The 22,086-nt window shown below is 40.5% G+C and overlaps 1 protein-coding gene and 1 long non-coding RNA gene across 3 annotated transcripts in view; one reads left to right on the forward strand and one right to left on the reverse strand.

The window, feature by feature from the left end:
- Window positions 1–1,897, forward strand: part of LOC139561883 (uncharacterized) — a 59,349-nt gene extending 57,452 nt beyond the window's left edge. Inside the window, exon 2 of the long non-coding RNA XR_011672236.1 lies at window positions 1,391–1,897. This is a non-coding gene — a long non-coding RNA (uncharacterized lncRNA). The remainder of the gene's footprint in view (window positions 1–1,390) is intronic.
- Window positions 1–22,086, reverse strand: part of LOC139561882 (uncharacterized) — a 189,959-nt gene that overhangs the window by 57,548 nt on the left and 110,325 nt on the right. For both annotated transcript variants that reach the window (XM_071379270.1, XM_071379269.1), the window contains exons 6-13: window positions 18,194–18,220; window positions 17,673–17,693; window positions 15,108–15,128; window positions 9,604–9,624; window positions 8,581–8,601; window positions 5,468–5,485; window positions 4,197–4,271; window positions 2,812–3,392 (exon numbers count right to left, since the gene is read on the reverse strand). In XM_071379270.1, coding sequence (XP_071235371.1) covers window positions 3,241–3,392; window positions 4,197–4,271; window positions 5,468–5,485; window positions 8,581–8,601; window positions 9,604–9,624; window positions 15,108–15,128; window positions 17,673–17,693; window positions 18,194–18,220 — 356 coding nt within the window. In that variant the 3' untranslated portion in view covers window positions 2,812–3,240. The remainder of the gene's footprint in view (window positions 1–2,811; window positions 3,393–4,196; window positions 4,272–5,467; window positions 5,486–8,580; window positions 8,602–9,603; window positions 9,625–15,107; window positions 15,129–17,672; window positions 17,694–18,193; window positions 18,221–22,086) is intronic.

A 22,086-nucleotide genomic window follows, 5' to 3' on the forward strand; every position in this document is an offset into this window, starting at 1 on the left:
GTTCCCTTCATGTGTTCCCATGTTCCCTTCATGTGTTCCCATGCTTCATGTGTTCCCATGTTCCCTTCATGTGTTCCCATGTTCCCTTCATGTGTTCCCATGTTCCCTTCATGTGTTCCCATGTTCCCTTCATGTGTTCCCATGTTCCCTTCATGTGTTCCCATATTCCCTTCATGTGTTCCCATGCTTCATGTGTTCCCATGTTCCCTTCATGTGTTCCCATGTTCCCTTCATATGTTCCCATGTTCCCTTCATGTGTTCCCATGTTCCCTTCATGTGTTCCCATGTTCCCTTCATGTGTTCCCATGTTCCCTTCATGTGTTCCCATGTTCCCTTCATGTGTTCCCATGTTCCCTTCATGTGTTCCCATGTTCCCTTCATGTGTTCCCATGTTCCCTTCATGTGTTCCCATATTCCCTTCATGTGTTCCCATGCTTCATGTGTTCCCATGCTTCATGTGTTCCCATGTTCCATTCATATGTTCCCATGTTCCCTTCATGTGTTCCCATGTTCCCTTCATGTGTTCCCATGTTCCCTTCATGTGTTCCCATGTTCCCTTCATGTGTTCCCATGTTCCCTTCATGTGTTCCCATGTTCCCTTCATGTGTTCCCATGTTCCCTTCATGTGTTCCCATGTTCCCTTCATATGTTCCCATGTTCCCTTCATGTGTTCCCATGTTCCCTTCATGTGTTCCCATGTTCCCTTCATGTGTTCCCATGCTTCATGTGTTCCAATGTTCCCATGTTCCCTTCATGTGTTCCCATGTTCCCTTCATGTGTTCCCATGTTCCCTTCATGTGTTCCCATGTTCCCTTCATGTGTTCCCATGTTCCCTTCATGTGTTCCCATGTTCCCTTCATGTGTTCCCATGCTTCATGTGTTCCAATGTTCCCATGTTCCCTTCATGTGTTCCCATGTTCCCTTCATGTGTGCTTCATGTATTGTTTCCATAATGTCGTCTCGCATTTTCTGAGGAACGACAAGTTCTGACCCTTTGAACAGCAGGTCCAGTAGTGTTGAACTGTCTCTGTGACTTCCCCTCTCGTGAGGAAGAGACGTCTCCATTGTCCCTGAACAGCTTGAAGTGTTCAGTCAGAATGACAGAGACACTTTGTTCCCACTAGTCACATGTTCAATAATGATGACATCATAACAAGACCTGTTACCTGGAGGACAATGTCTCTACCACAGGTTACCAAGGAAACAGTAACACTACCTAGTAACATTCAATAATGTTAAAATATTACACTGGAGTCACGTTCTCACACAATGATGTCCCAGTTTATTAAAACAAGAAATCAACAATACATGGAAAATACCATTCAACTGTAAATACATGATCAATATATAATATACAGTGGGTCTGGAATTATAAACACCCTTGATAAAGGTAATGATTGTATAATATACATCAATATATAATATACAGTGGGTCTGGAATTATTGACACCCTTGATAAAGGTAATAATGACTGTATAATATACATCAATATATAATATACAGTGGGGTCTGGAATTATTGACACCCTTGATAAAGATAATAATGACTGTATAAATTAAATACTGAGCTATATCACCTGCTCAACATGTGTCAATTATATTATTTTATACTAATACGATTGATCTGATTATAATATTTAGTTTAAGGAGTAGTATTTATTGTCTAAATGATTGACCCCCCTAAAGAGTCTGATAAACTAGTCAGAAGGTATTTGGTTCTATATTCATAACAATGACATCATCACACTCCTGTAGATTTGGGGCCGTCAATCATTTTGACCCCTAACTTTTTACAACAAAAATACATTACAAAAAAATATATTTCTCTGAGCAATTATATTATTTTAAAATAATATAATTTACAATTTATTTTGAGCATACAATAGGTCAGTACTTTATTTATTTAATATAGTCATTATTGCTAATCTTCAGCATGGATGTCAATAATTTGACCCCTCTGTATATAATCAAGGTGATACTAAAAAAGCAGAGCAAAAATAAACACTTAAAGTCAAATAAAAAACTGGCACATTGACATGAAGCTAAAATATAAACATTTCACTAAATAGTTTAATCAGTCTTGTTCACAGAAGCTGACAGGTTGAAAATACAATAGAAGCTGACAGGTTGAAGCTACAATATAAACATTTCAATAAATGGTTTAATCAGTCTTGTTCACAGAAGCTGACAGGTTGAAAATACAATAGAAGCTGACAGGTTGAAGCTACAATAGAAGCTGACAGGTTGAAAATACAATAGAAGCTGACAGGTTGAAGCTACAATAGAAGCTGACAGGTCGAAGCTACAATAGAAGCTGACAGGTTGAAGCTACGATAAAGCTGACAGGTCGAAGCTACAATAGAAGCTGACAGGTTGAAGCTACAATGGAAGCTGACAGGTTGAAGCTACAATAGAAGCTGACAGGTCGAAGCTACAATAGAAGCTGACCGGTTGAAGCTACAATAGAAGCTGACAGGTTGAAGCTACAATAGAAGCTGACAGGTCGAAGCTACAATAGAAGCTGACAGGTTGAAGCTACAATAGAAGCTGACAGGTTGAAGCTACAATGGAAGCTGACAGGTTGAAGCTACAATAGAAGCTGACAGGTTGAAGCTACGATAGAAGCTGACAGGTTGAAGCTACAATAGAAGCTGACAGGTTGAAGCTACGATAGAAGCTGACAGGTTGAAGCTAAAACAGAAATATAAACATTTCAACAAATGGTTTTATCAGTCTTGTTCACAGGAGGCTGCTGAGGGGAGGACGGAGGTACTGGACATAAGAGGGTCTGTAACAGATTCTAACAGGAGACCTTAGTCCTGTGGTCTGGTTGATATACCTGATGATCAGGTACTGGACATAAGAGGGTCTGTAACAGATTCTAACAGGAGACATTAGTCCATCATTCCATTCAATTCAACAATCAATTCCTGAGGGGGATTAGAAAAACATTGTTTATGGGGAAAACATATATAGAATAACCAGGAAATGGATATAAACCCATAATACAAACATGGGTAGTAAAACTTCAAAAAGTAAAGAACTAACTACTGAAAGTGGATTATAGAGTAATGACTAACACGTTTATCAAATGACTTTGTCTTACCAAGATTCATATCACTCAGTTATATACTCAGAAACTCAGCATTGTTAGGTGGGTTAGGTCTCTATAGAAAGTTAGTCTCTCTATAGTAACCCAGCTCTATAGTTATAGTCTCTCTATAGTTATAGTCTATAGTAACTAAACTCTTCCTCCCCTCTCCATCTCATCCAGATCATCGTTCTGTGGTCCAGCAGCCAGTAAAGACTCCTCCTCAGGAGCAGACTTCCTCCCTGAACCAGGAGCAGACTTCCCCCCTTGTAAAGACTTCATCTCCATCCCCTCAATCCTCTCTAAAGATAGAAAGGAACAACATCAGAATAAACTGACCAGACAGAGAGAGAGATAATAAACTGACCAGACAGAGAGAGAGATATAATAAACTGACCAGACAGAGAGAGATAATAAACTGACCAGACAGAGAGAGATAATAAACTGACCAGACAGAGAGAGATAATAAACTGACCAGACAGAGATAGATAATAAACTGACCAGACAGAGAGAGATAATAAACTGACCAGACAGAGAGAGATAATAAACTGACCAGACAGAGAGAGATAATAAACTGATCAGACAGAGAGAGATAATAAACTGACCAGACAGAGAGAGAGAAATAATAAACTGACCAGACAGAGAGAAAGAGAGATAATAAACTGACCAGACAGAGAGAGAGAGATAATAAACTGACCAGACAGAGAGAGATAATAAACTGACCAGAGAGAGAGAGATAATAAACTGACCAGACAGAGAGCGATAATAAACTGACCAGACAGAGAGATAATAAACTGACCAGACAGAGAGAGAGAGATAATAATAAACTGACCAGACAGAGAGAGATAATAAACTGACCAGACAGAGAGAGATAATAAACTGACCAGACAGAGAGAGATAATAAACTGACCAGACAGAGAGAGATAATAAACTGACCAGAGAGAGAGAGATAATAAACTGACCAGACAGAGAGAGATAATAAACTGACCAGACAGAGCGAGATAATAAACTGACCAGACAGAGAGAGATAATAAACTGACCAGACAGAGAGAGAGATACTGATGACCAGTAATTCTAGAAACATTATAATCATAAAGACTGATTACTTTGGGAAGGAGTCTGTGTTTCCTGTTGACCACCTGGAGAGGTGGAGAGGGATTGGATGGTCTCTTTAGCTCTCCCTGTGGACAAGAACAGACAGTCAGGTATATAGAATACATATAACAGATAGATAGATATAACAGATAGATAGATGGATATAATAAACTGACCATCAATTGTATATATATGATATAACAGATAAACAAGAAAAGATAGACAGAACACATGTTGGTGAGCCTTAACATGACAATGCAGACACACATACAGGACCATAGACAGACAGACAGACAGACAGACAGACAGGAACATAGACAGACAGACAGACAGACAGGAACATAGACAGACAGACAGACAGGAACATAGACAGATAGACAGACAGACAGACAGGAACATAGACAGACAGACAGACAGGAACATAGACAGACAGACAGACAGGAACATAGACAGACAGACAGACAGACAGACAGACAGACAGACAGACACACACACACAGGACCATAGACAGACAGACAGACAGACAGACAGACAGACAGACAGACAGACAGACAGACAGACAGACACATAGACAGACAGACAGACAGACACACACACACAGGACCATAGACAGACAGACAGACACACACACAGGACCATAGACAGACAGACAGACACACACACACACATAGACAGATAGACAGACAGACATAGACAGACAGACAGACACACACACACACACATAGACAGATAGACAGACAGACATAGACAGACAGACAGACAGACAGACATAGACAGACAGACAGACATAGACAGACAGACAGACACACACACACACACACACACATAGACAGATAGACAGACAGACATAGACAGACAGACACACACACACACACACATAGACAGATAGACAGACAGACATAGACAGACAGACAGACAGACAGACACACACACACACACACACACATAGACAGATAGACAGACAGACAGACATAGACAGACAGACAGACAGACACACACACACATAGACAGATAGACAGACAGACATAGACAGACAGACACACACACACACACACACATAGACAGATAGACAGACAGACAGACATAGACAGACAGACAGACACACACACATAGACAGACAGACAGACAGACATAGACAGACAGACACACACACACACACACACACATAGACAGATAGACAGACAGACATAGACAGACAGACACACACACACACACACACACACATAGACAGGTACATAGACAGACAGACAGGAACATAGACAGACAGACACACACTACTTACTCAGTTCTTTCAGTCCATCTGGTGTAAAAAAATTAAATACAGATAGTGAGATAGTGATAATTAAATCATCATTGAATCATGAGATTTAAACACTACATGACCAAAAGTATGTGGACACCTGCTCATTGAACATCTCATTCCAAAATCATGGGCATTAATTCTGGGAAGGCTTTAATATGGAGTTGGTCCCCCTTTGCTGCTATAACAGCCTCCACTCTTCAGGGAAGTCATTAATATGGAGTTGGTCCCCCTTTGCTGCTATAACAGCCTCCACTATTCTGGGAAGTCATTAATATGGAGTTGGTCCCCCTTTGCTGCTATAACAGCCTCCACTCTTCTGGGAAGTCATTAATATGGAGTTGGTCTCCCCTTTGCTGCTATAACAGCCTCCACTCTTCAGGGAAGTCATTAATATGGAGTTGGTCCCCCCCTTTGCTGCTATAACATCCTCCACTCTTCAGGGAAGTCATTAATATGGAGTTGGTCCCCCCCTTTGCTGCTATAACAGCCTCCACTCTTCTGGGAAGTCATTAATATGGAGTTGGTCCCCCTTTGCTGCTATAACAGCCTCCACTCTTCTGGGAAGGTTTTAATATGGAGTTGGTCCCCCCCTTTGCTGCTATAACAGCCTCCACTCTTCTGGGAAGTCATTAATATGGAGTTGGTCCCCCCCTTTGCTGCTATAACAGCCTCCACTCTTCTGGGAAGTCATTAATATGGAGTTGGTCCCCCCCTTTGCTGCTATAACAGCCTCCACTCTTCTGGGAAGTCATTAATATGGAGTTGGTCCCCCCCTTTGCTGCTATAACAGCCTCCACTACTCTGGGAAGGCTTTCCACTAGATGATGGAACATTGCTGTGGGGACTTGCTTCCATTCAGCCACAAGAGCATTAGTGAGGTCTCCCTCTCTCTCTTCTCTCAGAGGACCTGAGCCCGAGGACCATGCCTCAGGACTATCTGGCCTGATGACTCAGCATTAGTGAGGTCTCCCTCTCTCTCTTCTCTCAGAGGACCTGAGCCCTAGGACCATGCCTCAGGACTATCTGGCCTGATGACTCCTTGCTGTCCCCAGTCCACCTGGTTGTGCTAAGTGTCAGTATAGAGACAAAGTAGAGTCGCAATTCAACGGCTCAGACACGAGAGGTATGTGGCAGGGTCTACAGACAGTTACGGACTACAAAAAGAAAACCAGCCCCGTCGCGAACCAGGATGTCTTGCTCCCAGACAGACTAAATAACTTTTTTGCTCACTTTGAGGACAATACAATGCCACTGACACGGCCACTGACTCTACAAAAACCTGCGGACTCTCCTTCACCGCAGACAACGTGAGTAAAACATTTAAACGTGTTAACCCTCGCAAGGCTGCCGGCCCAGACGGCATCCCCAGCCGCATCCTCAGAGCATGTGCAGACCAGCTGGCTGGTGTGTTTACGGACATATTCAATCAAACCTTATCCCAGTCTGCTGTTCCAACATGCTTCAAGAGGGCCACCATTGTTCCTGTTCCCAAGAAAGCTAACTGAGCTAAACGACTACCGCCCCGTAGCACTCACCTCCGTCATCATGAAGTGCTTTGAGAGACTAGTCAAGGACCATATCACCTCCACCCTACCGGACACGCTAGACCCACTCCAATTTGCTTAACGCTCACGCCTCCAACCCAATCATCAAGATGCAGACGACACTACAGTGGTAGGCTTGATTACCAACAACTACAACGAAACGGCCTACAGGGAGGAGGGGACAACCAATGTGATTATTATTATCTGACCCTGCTGGTCATCTATGAACATTTGAACATCTTGGCCATGTTCTGTTATAATCTCCACCCCGCACAGCTAGAAGAGGACTGGCCACCCCTCATAGCCTGGTTCCTCTCTGGGTTTCTTCCTAGGTTCTGGCCTTTCTAGGGAGTTGTTCCTTGCCACCGTGCTTCTACATCTGCATTGCTTGCTGTTTGGGGTTTTAGGCTGGGTTTCTGACCAGCTTTGAGATATCAGCTGATGTAAAAAGGGCTTTATAAATACATTTGATTGATCGATTGATGCTGGGCGATTAGGTCTGGCTCGCAGTCGGCGTTCCAATTCATCCCAAAGGTGTTCGATGGGGCAGAGGTCAGGGCCCTGTGTAGGCCAGTCAAGTTCTTCCATACCGATCTCGACAAAACATTTGTATGGACCTCGCTTTGTGCACGGGGACATTGTCATGCAGAAACAGGAAAGGGCCTTCCCCAAAACTGTTGCCAAAATGATTTCTCTTCACTGGAACTAAGGGGGCCCGAACCATGAAAAACAGCCCCAGACAATTATTCCTCCTCCACCAAACTTTACAGTTGGCACTATGCATTGGGGAAGGTAGTGTTCTCCTGGCATCCGCCAAACCCAGATTCATCTGTCAGACTGCCAGATGGTGAAGCGTGATTCATCACTCCTGAGAACGTATTTCTACTAGTCCAGAGTCCAATGGCGGCGAGCTTTACACCACCCCAGTCGACGCTTGGCATTGAGCATGGTGATCTTAGGCTTGTGTGCAGCTGCTCGGCCACGGAAACCCATTTCATGAAGCTCCAGACAAACAGTTATTGTGTTGACGTTGCTTCCAGAGGCAGTTTGGAACTCTGTAGTGAGTGTTGCAACCGAGGACAGACGATTTTTACACCCTTCAACACTTGGCGGTCCCATTCTGTGAGCTTCTGTGGCTTACCACTAATTGGATGAGACATTTTTGCTCCTAGATGTTTCCACTCCACAATAACAGCACTTACACTTGACCGGGGCAGCTCTAGCAGGGCAGAAACTTGACGAACTGACTTGTAGGACAGGTGGCATCCTAAGACAGTGCCACGTTGAAAGTCACTGAGCTCTTCAGTAAGGCCATTCTACTGACAATGTTTGTCTATGGAGATTGCATGGATGTGTTCTTGATTTTATATACCAGTCAGCAACGAGTGGGGCTGAAATAGCCAAATCCACTAATTTGAAGAGATGTCCACATACTTTTGTATAAATAGTGTAGTTAATCAGTGTAATATATAGTGTGTATATTTTTAAGGAAAGTTTTTTCACTTAAATCAATGAAATACAGCCCACAGACTTTCACACACAACGTACCGTTCTCAGTTCTGAGCTCCTCTGCAGACAGAAGACAGAGAAGATAAAACATGATGTATTATGGGTACTAGAACATGAAGACAGACTACATCCTCTCTATTCTGACCTCCTCTGTAGACAGTAGATAAAACATGATGTATTATGGGTACTAGAACATGAAGACAGACTACATCCTCTCTATTCTGACCTCCTCTGTAGACAGTAGATAAAACATGATGTATTATGGGTACTAGAACATGAAGACAGACTACATCCTCTCTATTCTGACCTCCTCTGTAGACAGTAGATAAAACATGATGTATTATGGGTACTAGAACATGAAGACAGACTACATCCTCTCTATTCTGACCTCCTCTGTAGACAGTAGATAAAACATGATGTATTATGGGTACTAGAACATGAAGACAGACTACATCCTCTCTATTCTGACCTTCTCTGTAGACAGTAGATAAAACATGATGTATTATGGGTACTAGAACATGAAGACAGACTACATCCTCTCTATTGTGACCTTCTCTGTAGACAGAAGATAAAACATGATGCATTATGGGTACTAGAACATGAAGACAGGTACATAGACAGACAGACAGACAGACAGACAGACAGACAGACAGACAGGAACATAGACAGACATGCAGACAGGAACATAGACAGACATGCAGACAGAAACATAGACAGACAGACAGGAACATAGACAGACAGACAGACAGGAACATAGACAGACAGACAGACAGGAACATAGACAGACAGACAGACAGACAGACAGACAGACAGACAGACAGACAGACAGACAGGAACATAGACAGGAACAGACAGACAGACAGACAGGAACATAGACAGACAGACAGACAGGAACATAGACAGACAGACAGACAGGAACATAGACAGACAGACAGACAGACAGACAGACAGACAGACAGGAACATAGACAGACAGACAGACAGATAGACAGACAGGAACATAGACAGACAGGCAGAAAGAAACATAGACAGACAGACAGGAAGATAGACAGACACTACTTACTCAGGTCTCCTTGTAGTCGATCTGGTGTAAAAATTAAATAAAGATAGTGAGATAGTGATAATTAAATAATCATTGAATCATGAGATTTATACACTACATGACCAAAAGTATGTGGACACCTGCTCATTGAACATCTCATTCCAAAATCATGGGCATTAATATGGAGTTGGTCCCCCTTTGCTGCTTTAACAGCCTCCACTATTCTGGGAAGGCTTTAATATGGAGATGGTCCCCCTTTGCTGCTATAACAGCCTCCACAATTCTGGGAAGTCATTAATATGGAGTTGGTCCCCCCCTTTGCTGCTATAACAGCCTCCACTACTCTGGGAAGGCTTTCCACTAGATGATGGAACATTGCTGTGGGGACTTGCTTCCAATCAGCCACAGGAGCATTAGTGAGGTCTCCCTCTCTCTCTTCTCTCAGAGGACCTGAGCCCTAGGACCATGCCTCAGGACTATCTGGCCTGATGACTCCTTGCTGTCCCCAGTCCACCTGGCTGTGCTAAGTGTCAGTATAGAGACAAAGTAGAGTCGCAATTCAACGGCTCAGACACGAGACGTATGTGGCAGGGTCTACAGTCAATCACGGATTACAAAAAGAAAGCCAGCTGGCGTCTTGCTCCCAGACAAATACAGTGCCACTGACACGGTCCGCTACCAAAACCTGCGGGCTCTCCTTCACCGCGGCCGAGGTGAGTAAAACATTTAAACGTGTTAACCCTCGCAAGGCTGCCGGCCCAGACGGCATCCCCAGCCGCATCCTCAGAGCCTGCGCAGACCAGCTGGCTGGTGTGTTTACCGACATATTCAATCATACCTTATCCCAGTCTGCTGTTCCCACATGCTTCAAGAGGGCCACCATTGTTCCTGTTCCCAAGAAAGCAAAGGTAACTGAACTAAACGACTATCGCCCCGTAGCACTCACTTCCGTCATCATGAAGTGCTTTGAGAGACTAGACAAGGACCATATCACCTCCACCCTACCTGACATCCTAGACCCACTCCAATTTGCTTAACGCTTACGCCTCCAACCCAATCATCAAGTTTGCAGACGACACTACAGTGGTAGGCTTGATTACCAACAACGACGAGACGGCCTACAGGGAGGAGGGGAGGGCCCTCAACAACCAATGTGATTATTATTATCTGACCCTGCTGGTCATCTATGAACATTTGAACATCTTGGCCATGTTCTGTTATAATCTCCACCAATGTTTGTCTATGGAGATTGCATGGCTGTGTGCTTGATTTTATACACCTGTCAGCAACAGGTGTGGCTGAAATATAATCTACTAATTTAAAGAGTTGTCCACATACTTTTGTATATATAGTGTAGTTAATCAGTGTAATATATAGTGTAGTTAATCAGTGTAATATATAGTGTAGTTAACCAGTGTAATATATAGTGTAGTTAACCAGTGTAATATATAGTGTAATATATAGTGTAGTTAATCAGTATAATATACAGTTAATCAGTGTAATATATAGTGTAGTTAATCAGTAATATATAGTGTAATATATAGTGTAGTTAGCCAGTGTAATATATAGTGTAGTTAATCAGTGTTATATATAGTGTAGTTAATCAGTGTAATATATAGTGTAGTTAATCAGTGTAATATATAGTGTAGTTAACCAGTGTAATATATAGTGTAGTTAATCAGTGTAATATATAGTGTAGTTAATCAGTGTAATATATAGTGTAGTTAATCAGTGTAATATATAGTGTAGTTAATCAGTGTAATATATAGTGTAGTTAATCAGTGTAATATATAGTGTAATATATAGTGTAGTTAACCAGTGTAATATATAGTGTAGTTAATCAGTGTAATATATAGTGTAATATATAGTGTAGTTAATATATAGTGTAGTTAACCAGTGTAATATATAGTGTAGTTAATCAGTGTAATATATAGTGTAGTTAATCAGTGTTATATATAGTGTAATATATAGTGTAGTTAATATATAGTGTAGTTAATCAGTGTAATATATAGTGTAATATATAGTGTAGTTAATATATAGTGTAGTTAAGTGTAGTTAATATATAGTGTAGTTAATCAGTGTAATATATAGTGTAGTTAATCAGTGTAATATATAGTGTAGTTAATCAGTGTAATATATAGTGTAATATATAGTGTAATATATATAGTGTAGTTAATCAGTGTAATATATAGTGTAGTTAACCAGTGTAATATATAGTGTAGTTAATCAGTGTAATATATAGTGTAGTTAGTCAGTGTAATATATAGTGTAGTTAACCAGTGTAATATATAGTGTAGTTAGTCAGTGTAATATATAGTGTAGTTAATCAGTGTAATATATAGTTTAGTTAATCAGTGTAATATATAGTGTAGTTAATCAGTGTAATATATAGTGTAATATATAGTGTAGTTAATCAGTGTAATATATAGTGTAATATATAGTGTAGTTAATCAGTGTAATATATAGTGTAATATATAGTGTAGTTAACCAGTGTAATATATAGTGTAATATATAGTGTAGTTAATCAGTGTAATATATAGTGTAATATATAGTGTAGTTAATCAGTGTAATATATAGTGTAGTTAATCAGTGTAATATATAGTGTAGTTAATCAGTGTAATATATAGTGTAATATATAGTGTAGTTAACCAGTGTAATATATAGTGTAATATATAGTGTAGTTAATCAGTGTAATATATAGTGTAATTAATCAGTGTAATATATAGTGTAGTTAATCAGTGTAATATATAGTGTAGTTAATCAGTGTAATATATAGTGTAGTTAATCAGTGTAATATATAGTGTAGTTAATCAGTGTAATATATAGTGTAATATATAGTGTAGTTAATCAGTGTAATATATAGTGTAGTTAATCAGTGTAATATATTGTGTAGTTAACCAGTGTAATATATAGTGTAGTTAATCAGTGTAATATATAGTGTAGTTAACCAGTGTAATATACAGTGTAGTTAGTCAGTGTAATATATAGTGTAGTTAATATATAGTGTAGTTAACCAGTGTAATATATAGTGTAGTTAACCAGTGTAATATACAGTGTAGTTAGTCAGTGTAATATATAGTGTAGTTAATATATAGTGTAGTTAACCAGTGTAATGTATAGTGTAGTTAATCAGTGTTATATATAGTGTAGTTAATCAGTGTAATATATAGTGTAGTTAATCAGTGTAATATATAGTGTAATATATAGTGTAGTTAATCAGTGTAATATATAGTGTAGTTAATCAGTGTAATATATAGTGTAGTTAACCAGTGTAATATATAGTGTAGTTAATCAGTGTAATATATAGTGTAGTTAATCAGTGTAATATATAGTGTAGTTAATATATAATGTAGTTAATCAGTGCAATATATAGTGTAGTTAATCAGTGTAATATATAGTGTAGTTACTCAGTGTAATATATAGTGTAGTTAATCAGTGTAATATATAGTGTAGTTAATCAGTGTAATATATAGTGTAGTTAATCAGTGTAATATATAGTGTAGTTAATCAGTGTAATATATAGTGTAATATATAGTGTAGTTAACCAGTGTAATATATAGTGTAGTTAATCAGTGTAATATATAGTGTAGTTAATCAGTGTAATATATAGTGTAATATATAGTGTAGTTAACCAGTGTAATATATAGTGTAGTTAATCAGTGTAATATATAGTGTAGTTAACCAGTGTAATATATAGTGTAGTTAATCAGTGTAATATATAGTGTAGTTAATCAGTGTCATATATAGTGTAGTTAATATATAATGTAGTTAATCAGTGCAATATATAGTGTAGTTAATCAGTGTAATATATAGTGTAGTTACTCAGTGTAATATATAGTGTAGTTAATCAGTGTAATATATAGTGTAGTTAATCAGTGTAATATATAGTGTAGTTAATCAGTGTAATATATAGTGTAGTTAATCAGTGTAATATATAGTGTAATATATAGTGTAGTTAACCAGTGTAATATATAGTGTAGTTAATCAGTGTAATATATAGTGTAGTTAATCAGTGTAATATATAGTGTAATATATAGTGTAGTTAACCAGTGTAATATATAGTGTAGTTAATCAGTGTAATATATAGTGTAGTTAACCAGTGTAATATATAGTGTAGTTAATCAGTGTAATATATAGTGTAGTTAATCAGTGTCATATATAGTGTAGTTAATCAGTGTAATATATAGTGTAGTTAATCAGTGTAATATATAGTGTAATATATAGTGTAGTTAACCAGTATAATATATAGTGTAGTTAATCAGTATAATATATAGTGTAGTTAACCAGTGTAATATATAGTGTAGTTAACAAGTGTAATATATAGTGTAGTTAATCAGTGTAATATATAGTGTAGTTAATCAGTGTAATATATAGTGTAGTTAATCAGTGTAATATATAGTGTAATATATAGTGTAGTTAACCAGTGTAATATATAGTGTAGTTAATCAGTGTAATATATAGTGTAGTTAACCAGTGTCATATATAGTGTAGTTAATCAGTGTAATATATAGTGTAGTTAATCAGTATAATATATAGTGTAGTTAATCAGTATAATATATAGTGTAGTTAACCAGTGTAATATATAGTGTAGTTAACAAGTGTAATATATAGTGTAGTTAATCAGTGTAATATATAGTGTAGTTAATCAGTGTAATATATAGTGTAGTTAATCAGTGTAATATATAGTGTAATATATAGTGTAGTTAACCAGTGTAATATATAGTGTAGTTAATCAGTGTAATATATAGTGTAGTTAATCAGTGTAATATATAGTGTAGTTAACCAGTGTAATATATAGTGTAGTTAGTCAGTGTAATATATAGTGTAGTTAACCAGTGTAATATATAGTGTAATATATAGTGTAGTTAATCAGTGTAATATATAGTGTAGTTAATCAGTGTAATATATAGTGTAGTTAATCAGTGTAATATATAGTGTAGTTAACCAGTGTAATATATAGTGTAGTTAACCAGTGTAATATATAGTGTAGTTAATCAGTGTAATATATAGTGTAATATATAGTGTAGTTAATCAGTGTAATATATAGTGTAGTTAATCAGTGTAATATATAGTGTAGTTAACCAGTCTAATATATAGTATAATATATAGTGTAGTTAATCAGTGTAATATATAGTGTAGTTAATCAGTGTAATATATAGTGTAGTTAATCAGTGTAATATATAGTGTAGTTAACCAGTGTAATATATAGTGTAGTTAGTCAGTGTAATATATAGTGTAGTTAATCAGTGTAATATATAGTGTAGTTAATCAGTGTAATATATAGTGTAGTTAATCAGTGTAATATATAGTGTAGTTAATCAGTGTAATATATAGTGTAGTTAATCAGTGTAATATATAGTGTAGTTAATCAGTGTAATATATAGTGTAGTTAATCAGTGTAATATATAGTGTAATATATAGTGTAATATATAGTGTAGTTAGTCAGTGTAATATATAGTGTATATATTTTTTAAGGAAAGTGTTTTCACTTAAATCAATGAAATATATGCAGTTGTGCAACTCACCCCTCTCTATTGTGACCTCCTCTGTAGACAGAGAAGATAAAACATGATGTATTATGGGTAATAGAACATGAAGACAGACTACATCCCCTCTATTCTGACCTCCTCTGTAGTCAGAGAAGATAAAACATGATGTATTATGGGTAATTTCCTCTATTTCCTTTGATAATGTTGGTAATGTTGAAAATGACATGAATATAGTAAACACAGAGACAACACTTACCCAGCATTCGTCTAGACAGGTTTTGAATGAGTTCATCAAAATAAATATAGACAGACAGGAAAATAGACAGACAGACACCCAGAAAGACAGACAGAAACACAGACAGACACCCAGACAGACAGACAGAAACCCAGACAGACACCCAGACAGACAGACAGAAACCCAGACAGACACCCATACAGACAGACAGAAAACCCAGACAGACAGACAGAAACACAGACAGACACCCAGACAGACAGACAGAAACACAGACAGACACCCAGACAGACAGACAGAAACACAGACAGAAACACAGACAGACAGGAACACAGACAGACAGACAGGCACATAGACATACAGACAGACAGGAACACAGAAGACAGACAGGAACATAGACAGACAGACAGGAACACAGACAGACAGACAGACAGACAGGAAGACACACAGACAGGAAGACACACAGACAGGAACACAGACAGATAGGAACACAGACAGATAGGAACACAGACAGAGAAGACAGACAGGAACACAGACAGACAGACAGACAGACAGACAGGAACATAGACAGACAGACAGACAGGAACATAGACAGACAGGAACACAGACAGACAGACAGACAGGAACACAGACAGGAACACAGACAGACAGGAACACTGACAGACAGGAACACAGACAGACAGACAGACAAACAGGAACACAGACAGACAGACAGGAACATAGACAGACAGACAGGAACATAGACAGACAGACAGGTAAACAGACAGACAGGAACACAGATAGGAACACAGACAGACAGGAACACAGACAGACAGACAGGAACACAGACAGACAGGAACACAGACAGACAGACAGGAACATAGACAGGAACACAGACAGACAGACAGACAGACAGGAACACAGACAGACATACAGACAGGAACATAGACAGACAGACAGACAGACAGACAGATAGACAGACAGACGGGAACATAAACAGACAGACAGGAACATAGACAGACAGGAACAAACACAGACAGACAGACAGACAGGAACATAGACAGACAGGAACATAGACAGACAGACAGGAACATATAGACAGACAAACAGACGGGAACACAGACAGACAGGAACAAAGACAGACAGACAGACAGGAACATAGACGGGAACTTAGACAGACAGGAACATTTACAGACAGACAGACAGGAACATTTACAGACAGACAGACAGACAGACAGACAGACAGACAGACAGACAGACAGACAGACAGACAGACAGACAGGAACATAGACAGACAGGAACAAAGACAGACAGACAGACAGGAACATAGACAGACAGACAGACAGGAACACAGACAGACAGACAGACAGACAGGAACATAGACAGACAGACAGACAGACAGACAGGAACATAGACAGACAGACAGGCCCACAGACAGACAGGAACATAGACAGACAGACAGACAGACAGGAACATAGACGGGAACTTAGACAGACAGGAACATTTACAGACAGACAGACAGGAACATTTACAGAGAGACAGACAGACAGACAGACAGGAACATAGACAGACAGGAACAAAGACAGACAGACAGACAGACAGGAACATAGACAGACAGACAGACAGGAACACAGACAGACAGACATACAGACAGGAACATAGACAGACAGACAGACAGACAGGAACATAGACAGACAGACAGGACCACAGACAGACAACAGGGACATAGACAGACAGACAGGAACATAGACAGACAGACAGGAACATAGACAGACAGACAGGAACATAGACAGACAGACAGACAGACGGGAACATAAACAGACAGACAGACAGACAGGAACATATAGACAGACAGGAACATATAGACAGACAGGAACATGGACAGACAGACAGGTACATAGACAGACAGGAACAAAGACAGACAGACGGGAACATAGACAGACAGACAGGTACATATAGACAGACAGACAGACAGACGGGAACATAAACAGACAGACAGGAACATAGACAGACATACAGACAGGAACATATAGACAGACAGGAACATGGACAGACAGACAGGTACATAGACAGACAGACGGGAACATAGACAGACAGACAGACAGACGGGAACATAGACAGACAGACAGGCACACAGACAGACAATAGGAACATAGACAGACAGACGGGAACACAGACAGACAATAGGAACATAGACAGACAGGAACAAAGACAGACAGACAGACAGACAGGAACATAGACAGACAGGAACAAAGACAGACAGACAGACAGGAACATAGACAGACAGACAGACAGGAACATAGACAGACAGGAACATAGACAGACAGACAGGTACATATAGACAGACAAACAGACGGGAACATAGACAGACAGGAACATATTCCTCTTACCAGACAGGTTTTGAAGTTCATCTAGAGAATTGGAGAAAATATATATATATATACTTGTCAAAAATAAATATAGACAGACAGACAGACAGGAACATATAGACAGACAGACAGACAGACAGACAGGATCATATAGACAGACAGACAGACAGGAACATATAGACAGACAGACAGACAGACAGACAGACAGACAGGTACACAGACAGACAGACAGACAGGAACATAGACAGACAGACAGGAACATAGACAGACAGACATGAACTTAGACAGACAGACAGGTACACAGACAGACAGACAGGAACACAGACAGACGGGTACATAGGCAGACAGACGGGTACATAGACAGACAGACAGGAACAAAGACATACGGGTACACAGACAGACGGGTACATAGACAGACGGGTACATAGGCAGACAGACGGGTCGAAGACAGACAGGAACACAGACAGACGGGTACATAGACAGACAGACGGGTACATAGACAGACAGACAGGAACACAGACAGACACAAACATTCTACTTACAAAAGTAAAGTTCTTCCTCATCTGAATCTGTAGATAAAAAAAACAAAAAAAAAACAGATAGTGACATGTTATTAAAACCATCATGTTATTATCTAACTCTGGTCTCAGAGCCTGGTTCCTCTGGTCTACCCAGTACAGCCAGTAGAGGACTGGTCACCCCTCAGAGCCTGGTTCCTCTCTACCCAGTACAGCCAGTAGAGGACTGGTCACCCCTCAGAGCCTGGTTCCTCTGGTCTACCCAGTACAGCCAGTAGAGGACTGGTCACCCCTCAGAGCCTGGTTCCTCTCTACCCAGTACAGCCAGTAGAGGACTGGTCACCCCTCAGAGCCTGGTTCCTCTGGTCTACCCTCAAAATTGAATCATGAGATTCATACAGTATATATTTTTTCAGGCATCGGTAACGCAGGTGAACTAATGTTGAATCGTTACAAGTCATATTATTTTGTAATATGTTTAAAAGTTCCTAAATGATTCAGTTTCAGACGTATTCATTTCTCGCTAGCAGGTCCAGTAGACAACCTAACCGGTCCAGTAGACAACCTAACAGGTCCAGTAGACAACCTAACCGGTCCAGTAGACAACCTAACAGGTCAGTAGACAACCTAACCGGTCAGTAGACAACCTAACAGGTCCAGTAGAGAACCTAACAGGTCCAGTAGACAACCTAACAGGTCAGTAGACAACCTAACAGGTCAGTAGAGAACCTAACAGGTCAGTAGAGAACCTAACAGGTCCAGTAGAGAACCTAACAGGTCCAGTAGAGAACCTAACAGGTCCAGTAGAGAACCTAACAGGTCCAGTAGACAACCTAACAGGTCCAGTAGACAACCTAACAGGTCAGTAGACAACCTAACAGGTCCAGTAGACAACCTAACAGGTCAGTAGAGAACCTAGCAGGTCCAGTACACAACCTAACAGGTCAGTAGAGAACCTAACAGGTCCAGTAGACAACCTAACAGGTCCAGTAGACAACCTAACAGGTCAGTAGACAACCTAACAGGTCAGTAGAGAACCTAACAGGTCAGTAGACAACCTAACAGGTCCAGTAGACAACCTAACAGGTCAGTAGACAACCTAACAGATCAGTAGACAACCTAACAGGTCCAGTAGACAACCTAACAGGTCCAGTAGACAACCTAACAGGTCAGTAGAAAACCTAACCGGTCCAGTAGAGAACCTAACAGGTCCAGTAGACAACCTAACAGGTCAGTAGACAACCTAACAGGTCAGTAGAGAACCTAACAGGTCCAGTAGACAACCTAACAGGTCAGTAGAGAACCTAACAGGTCCAGTAGACAACCTAACAGGTCAGTAGACAACCTAACAGGTCCAGTAGACAACCTAACAGGTCCAGTAGACAACCTAACAGGTCCAGTAGAGAACCTAACAGGTCCAGTAGAGAACCTAACAGGTCCAGTAGAGAACCTAACAGGTCCAGTAGACAACCTAACAGGTCCAGTAGACAACCTAACAGGTCCAGTAGACAACCTAACAGGTCCAGTAGACAACCTAACAGGTCCAGTAGACAACCTAACAGGTCCAGTAGAGAACCTAACATGTCAGTAGAGAACCTAACAGGTCAGTAGAGAACCTAACAGGTCCAGTAGAGAACCTAACAGGTCAGTAGAGAACTTAACAGGTCAGTAGAGAACCTAACAGGTCAGTAGAGAACCTAACAGGTCAGTAGAGAACCTAACAGGTCCAGTAGACAACCTAACAGGTCCAGTAGAGAACCTAACAGGTCAGTAGACAACCTAACAGGTCAGTAGACAACCTAACAGGTCCAGTAGACAACCTAACAGGTCCAGTAGAGAACCTAACAGGTCAGTAGACAACCTAACAGGTCAGTAGAGAACCTAACAGGTCAGTAGAGAACCTAACAGGTCAGTAGAGAACCTAACAGGTCCAGTAGAGAACCTAACAGGTCAGTAGACAACCTAACAGGTCCAGTAGAGAACCTAACAGGTCCAGTAGAGAACCGAACAGGTCCAGTAGAGAACCGAACAGGTCCAGTAGAGAACCTAACAGGTCCAGTAGAGAACCTAACAGGTCAGTAGACAACCTAACAGGTCAGTAGACAACCTAACAGGTCCAGTAGAGAACCTAACCGGTCAGTAGACAACCTAACAGGTCAGTAGAGAACCTAACAGGTCCAGTAGACAACCTAACAGGTCAGTAGACAACCTGACAGGTCAGTAGACAACCTGACAGGTCAGTAAACAACCCGACAGGTCAGTAGACAACCTGACAGGTCAGTAGACAACCTGACAGGTCAGTAGACAACCTAACAGGTCAGTAGACAACCTAACAGGTCAGTAGACAACCTAACAGGTCAGTAGAGAACCTAACAGGTCCACTAGACAACCTAACAGGTCAGTAGAGAAACTAACAGGTCAGTAGACAACCTAACAGGTCCACTAGACAACCTAACAGGTCCAGTAGACAACCTAACAGGTCCACTAGACAACCTAACAGGTCCACTAGACAACCTAACAGGTCCACTAGACAACCGAACAGGTCAGTAGAGAACCTAACAGGTCAGTAGACAACCTAACAGGTCAGTAGACAACCTAACAGGTCCAGTAGACAACCTAACAGGTCCAGTAGACAACCTAACAGGTCCAGTAGACAACCTAACAGGTCAGTAGAGAACCTAACAGGTCAGTAGACAACCTAACAGGTCCAGTAGACAACCTAACAGGTCCAGTAGACAACCTAACAGGTCCAGTAGAGAACCTAACAGGTCAGTAGACAACCTAACAGGTCCAGTAGACAACCTAACAGGTCCAGTAGACAACCTAACAGGTCCAGTAGACAACCTAACAGGTCCAGTAGAGAACCTAACAGGTCCAGTAGACAACCTAACAGGTCCAGTAGAGAACCTAACAGGTCCAGTAGACAACCTAACAGGTCAGTAGACAACCTAACAGGTCAGTAGAGAACCTAACAGGTCCAGTAGACAACCTAACAGGTCCAGTAGACAACCTAACAGGTCAGTAGACAACCTAACAGGTCAGTAGACAACCTAACAGGTCCAGTAGACAACCTAACAGGTCAGTAGACAACCTAACAGGTCCACTAGACAACCTAACAGGCCCAGTAGAGAACCTAACAGGTCAGTAGACAACCTAACAGGTCAGTAGAGAACCTAACAGGTCAGTAGAGAACCTAACAGGTCAGTAGAGAACCTAACAGGTCCAGTAGAGAACCTAACAGGTCAGTAGACAACCTAACAGGTCCAGTAGAGAACCTAACAGGTCCAGTAGAGAACCGAACAGGTCCAGTAGAGAACCGAACAGGTCCAGTAGAGAACCTAACAGGTCCAGTAGAGAACCTAACAGGTCAGTAGACAACCTAACAGGTCAGTAGACAACCTAACAGGTCCAGTAGAGAACCTAACCGGTCAGTAGACAACCTAACAGGTCAGTAGAGAACCTAACAGGTCCAGTAGACAACCTAACAGGTCAGTAGACAACCTGACAGGTCAGTAGACAACCTGACAGGTCAGTAGACAACCTGACAGGTCAGTAGACAACCTGACAGGTCAGTAGACAACCTGACAGGTCAGTAGACAACCTAACAGGTCAGTAGACAACCTAACAGGTCAGTAGACAACCTAACAGGTCAGTAGAGAACCTAACAGGTCCACTAGACAACCTAACAGGTCAGTAGAGAAACTAACAGGTCAGTAGACAACCTAACAGGTCCACTAGACAACCTAACAGGTCCAGTAGACAACCTAACAGGTCCACTAGACAACCTAACAGGTCCACTAGACAACCTAACAGGTCCACTAGACAACCTAACAGGTCAGTAGAGAACCTAACAGGTCAGTAGACAACCTAACAGGTCAGTAGACAACCTAACAGGTCCAGTAGACAACCTAACAGGT

Source organism: Salvelinus alpinus, chromosome 31 (genome assembly GCF_045679555.1).
Source record: "Salvelinus alpinus chromosome 31, SLU_Salpinus.1, whole genome shotgun sequence".
NCBI classification, from domain to species: Eukaryota; Metazoa; Chordata; class Actinopteri; order Salmoniformes; family Salmonidae; genus Salvelinus; species Salvelinus alpinus.